Here is a 4576-nt window from a genome sequence, read left to right as displayed (position 1 = left end):
CGGCCCGGTTATAGCACGGAGACAGCTTTGGTCGCGTTGGTGGATGACCTCTGGAGGGCCAGGGATAGGGGTTGTTCCTCTGCCCTGGTCCTGTTGGATCTCTCATCGGCTTTTGATACCATCGACCATGGTATCCTGCTGCGGTTGGAGGGGTTGGGAGTGGGAGGCACCGTTTATCGGTGGTTCTCCTCCTACCTCTCCGACCGGTCGCAGTCGGTGTTGACAGGGGGCAGAGATCGGCGCGGGCGCCTCACTTGTGGGGTGCCGCGGGGTCGATTCTCTCGCCCCTTCTGTTCAACATCTACATGAACCGTTGGGCGAGGTCATCAGTGGCTTTGGGGTGAGTTATCATCTGTACGCTGATGATACTCAGCTGTACTTTTCCACCCCAGGCCACCCCAGCGAAGCTGTCGAAGTGCTGTCCCGTTGTTTGGAGGCCGTACGGGTCTGGATGGGGAGAAACAGACTCAGACTCAATCCATCCAAGACGGAGTGGCTGTGGATGCCGGCATCCCGGTACAGTCAGCTGCAACGCGGCTGACTGTTGAAGCAGTCACTGGCCCCAACGGAAAGAGTGCGCAACAGGCGTTCTCCTGGATGAGCGGCTGTCGTTTGAAGATCACTTGACGGCCGTATCCAGGAGAGCTTTTACCAGGTTCGCCTGGTCCGCCAGTTGCGCCTTTCTTGACCGGGATGCCTTATGCACGGTCACTCATGCTCGTCACTTCTCGACTGGATTATTGCAATGCTCTCTACATGGGGCTACCTTTGAAGTGTACCGGAGACTGCAGTTAGTCCAGAATGCAGCTGCGGGTGATTGAGGGAGCACCGCGTTGCTCCCGGTAACACCTCTCCTGCGCAGTCTGCACTGGCTACCTGTGGTCTTCGGGTGCGCTTCAAGGTTTTGGTTACCACCTTCAAAGCGCTCCATGGCTTAGGGCCCGGTACTTACGGGACCGCCTGCTGTTCCACATGCCTCCCACCGACCCGTGCGCTCTCACAGAGGGTCTTCTCAGGGTGCCGTCCGCCAAGCAATGCCGGCTGGCGGCCCCAGGAAGGGCCTTCTCTGTTGGAGCTCTACTCTCTGGAGCGACCTTCCCCGGTTTCGCCAAATATCTGACCTTGGACCTTTCGTGAATTAAAACTTATTTATTCATCCAAGCGGGACTGGACTGATTTTTTAGATTTTTTAAATTTCTAAATTTTAAATTTTAAATTTTTAAATTTTCTGTAATTTTATATGGGATATTTTAGGTTGGTCAATTTGACGGTTTTAATTCGGCCACTATTGAATAGGTATTTTAAATTGATTTTTAACTTTGTATACCTACTGCTTTTTATCTTGGCTGTACACCGCCCTGAGTCCTTCGGGAGAAGGGCGGTATAAAAGTTTAATTAAATAAATAAATAAATAAATAAAAATAATACGCTCTCAGTGTACATAAAAGATTCATTCATCAAGAATCATAAGGTACAACCCTTAATAGGGTACAAATAAGCAATCAGGAAACAATTCCTGCAACAACTTACCCAACTTCATCTCACTTTACTTGAGCATTTTGTATGAATCTAGCTAATATTAGAGCTTCTAGAAAGAACAACCATAACAACAACAAAGGATGGCCAGAATCTCTGGTTATTACCAACAGGTTTCCAGGAGGCTAGTGATGTGTCTTTTGTTTTGCATTTTCTGGTTGTGTGTCAGGGTTCCAAGTAATAGACCCATAGCAAGCAAAAGTCAGAGGCAGGTAAATTCCTCAAAGAATAGTTTTATTGGCTTTATCATATTGGCACAGATCTGATGAAAACTGACTCTGAAGGTTCCTGTGCTTTTCACCTAATTAAAAGTTTGTCACTTTCTCAAAACAATCAGTCACATGGTCCAATCACGGCTCCGTCTGGTTGCCTGATGACATCACTCCTTCCTCCAACCAGGTGTGAGAATGTCCTTGGTTCCCAAGAGAAAGTATTTTATTTTGACTACAAAGTCCCAGCTATCTCAAATTCCCCCCTCCCTAACGAACTTCCCCCTGGCTTACGTCAAGTGCCTGATCTTCGGACCTTCCGTCGTGAGTTAAAAACACACCTATTTATTCAAGCGGGACTGGCATAATAGTGTTAAATTTTAATTCGGGGTCTTATTAATATTTCTAAAATTCTAAAACTAAATTTTTAATTATCAGCCTTTCTGTAATTTGCTATGTTTTAAATGTTTTAATTGTATATATTCCGTGTTTTATCTTTGGCTGTGCCCTGAGTCCTTCGGGAGAAGGGCGGTATAAAAATTTAATAAAATAAATAAATAAAAATAAATATCCTTCAGCTCCAGTGTGGCAACACTGAAGCTCCAAGATGGCTTCAGTCAGATCAACTTCAGGGTTGACATTGTGCTTCTTCCTCCCCTGTCAGAGACACATCCACCTTAATAAAGCACCGGATCACATTGGTCTGTCAAGGCAGAGGGAAACTGTAAAATCTGGACCAATAAACAGGTGTAAATGGATGCCATGGCTATCTTGGACTAAGCTAGGCTAAGATGGGCTTTATGGTTTGGTGTACTGTGGGATATTAGCTATTGTTTCCATGTGTATCTACAGGCCAATATGTCTGGCTATAATTCAGAATATTTGTAATATGTAGGACACCTAATACAAACCCAAGATCTTTTTAACATGAGCTCAACATTTCCAATGAACTCAGCTCCTGAGTCAGACTGCCATCCTTCCCTGGAAGCTTGCCCTTTTCAAAAATGCTTCTGAGGAAGATGATGAATGAATGTGAAATGGCGCAATCCAAGAAATGCTACCTGCGGAATTTACAAAAGACAAATAATTCACCTGAAATATAAGGAATCAGATAGGTGCTGGAATATCACTAAAGTACGACTTGCAGTGTATCTAACACATATCCAACCTTCATAATCTTTTGACTGAACTTAACCTAAGACGCTGAGCTTGTTGATCTGTAGTTCAGCGGTTTGAATCCCTAGTGTCACGTAACAGAGTGAGCTCCCGTTACTTGTCCCAGCTTCTGCCAACCTAGCAGTTTGAAAGCGCGTAAAAAATGCAAGTAGAAAAATAGGGACCACCTTTGGTGGGAAGGTAACAGTGTTCAGTGCACTTTTAGCGTTTAGTCAATTTTTCACAATTTCTCCCTGCCAACAAGTAGCCCAGGACATTCTATACATTATATAATATGCTTCTACATTTTGTTATACCAGTTAAATATAACTTTTAAAACATAGATCCACCACCATTAAGGTTGGGCTCCCAGACCCCGACTAATGTTCTGCACCTTGGAGTATCTTGGTATCGCAATTCCCAGGATTCCCACCTGCGTTTTCTGCAGAATTATGGGGAGGGGGAAGGGAGTTTCCGAAACATCCTATCTTCCGACCCTGTTGAGAGATGGCAAATTACGTTTTTCTCCTTCCCTGCCAGGTTCCCTTCCCACTTTCTGAACAAAAGGAAAGAGAGGACCGGAAGCTGAACGCTTGCACTCATTTTCTGCACGGAAATAAAACTCTTGATTAATACGGTACCTGATTATGAACAGGCGACGTTTGCACAGCGCGCTTCGTCCCCGAAGCGACTTGCTCGAGAGGCAGCCGCCACGCGCAATAAAAGGGCCCGCAGAACAGACTGATCCTGTCGGGAAAGTTTGCGACCAAAGGATCGCTGAGAAACCTTCCAGACCAGGGGTCTCCAACCTTGGCAACTTTAAGCCTGGAGGATTTCAACTCCCAGAATACCCCAGCCACCTTGGCTGGGGAATTTTGGGAATTGAAGTCCACCAGGCTTAAAGTTGCCAAGGTTGGAGACCCCTGCTCCAGACACAGACCGGGGGTGGAAGCGGGAAGAAAGGAAATTTCGCCGCCTTCTTTTCTTAGAAGAGAAAGTGCAATCGAGGAACAAGCAAACGCGATTAATGAAGCGTAACGCATTTGGCGCCATACCCCTTTCAAGTCCCAGAAGCAGCGCCAAATCCCCTGGAGAGGTTTCCTCTGCTAGTAGCGAAGCCTTTCCTCGTTGTGGATTACAAATCGCCTAACTTTCTTTCCTTCCTCACTTCCCCGACTCGTTTCCTTGGCCGCCGTATCCCGTGCCTCGCTGACTCACCCGCGCTAATCGGCGTTTGGTGAGCAAGCGGAACGGCGCCGGGAAAGCCGCGGCTGAGCAAAAATGCGCCCATGCTGGGTGGTGGAGTGAATCACGCAGACCCGGCTTTCGACAGCCGTGCCGTCCCAAGGGACGCAGAGCCCCTGTAATGAGGAATGCCATTCCTTCTGTAATCTTTCTATACAAGTGGGCCCATTGTTCCTTCCGGAATTCCGGGAAATTAGAGATCGCTTCTTCCCGGTACTCCCACCCAGCCTTTCTCCCAGTCTGCTCTCCTCCAGATAATTCCGGAAACTCCATTCCCACTCCCCATAATTCTGCAGAAAACGCAGGCGGGAATCCTGGGAATTGTGATACCAAGATACTCCAAGGTGCAGAACGTTAGTCAGAGTCTGGGAGCCCACCTTAAAGTTTTAAAAGTTATATTTAACCGTATAACAAAATGTAGAAGCATATTA

At 46.7% G+C, this 4576-nt stretch overlaps 1 protein-coding gene across 4 annotated transcripts; it reads right to left on the bottom strand.

Moving 5' to 3' along the window:
* Positions 1-1722: 1722 nt before the first annotated feature.
* Positions 1723-4229, bottom strand: LOC131188296 (uncharacterized). 4 transcript variants are annotated; one of them, XR_009152759.1, is made up of 4 exons: positions 3956-4229; positions 3295-3397; positions 2657-2806; positions 1723-1948 (listed from the first exon to the last, which is right to left on the bottom strand). XR_009152759.1 is itself a non-coding variant. In XM_058163478.1 (3 exons), the coding sequence occupies exons 1-3, from the start codon at positions 3941-3943 to the stop codon at positions 2709-2711; spliced, it is 603 nt and encodes a 200-aa protein (XP_058019461.1). In that variant the 5' UTR covers positions 3944-4229; the 3' UTR covers positions 1723-2708. The 4 variants fall into 4 exon arrangements, 1 of the variants encoding a protein (XP_058019461.1); XR_009152757.1 differs by lacking the exon at positions 3295-3397 and having other exon boundaries at positions 3542-4229; XM_058163478.1 differs by having other exon boundaries at positions 1723-2806; positions 3542-4229.
* Positions 4230-4576: the final 347 nt, after the last annotated feature.

The sequence above is a fragment of the Ahaetulla prasina genome, chromosome 1 (assembly GCF_028640845.1).
Source record: "Ahaetulla prasina isolate Xishuangbanna chromosome 1, ASM2864084v1, whole genome shotgun sequence".
In the NCBI taxonomy this organism is placed as follows: Eukaryota; Metazoa; Chordata; class Lepidosauria; order Squamata; family Colubridae; genus Ahaetulla; species Ahaetulla prasina.
The sequence above is the reverse complement of the archived record's forward strand: the minus strand, read 5'-3'. Positions and strand labels throughout refer to the sequence as shown.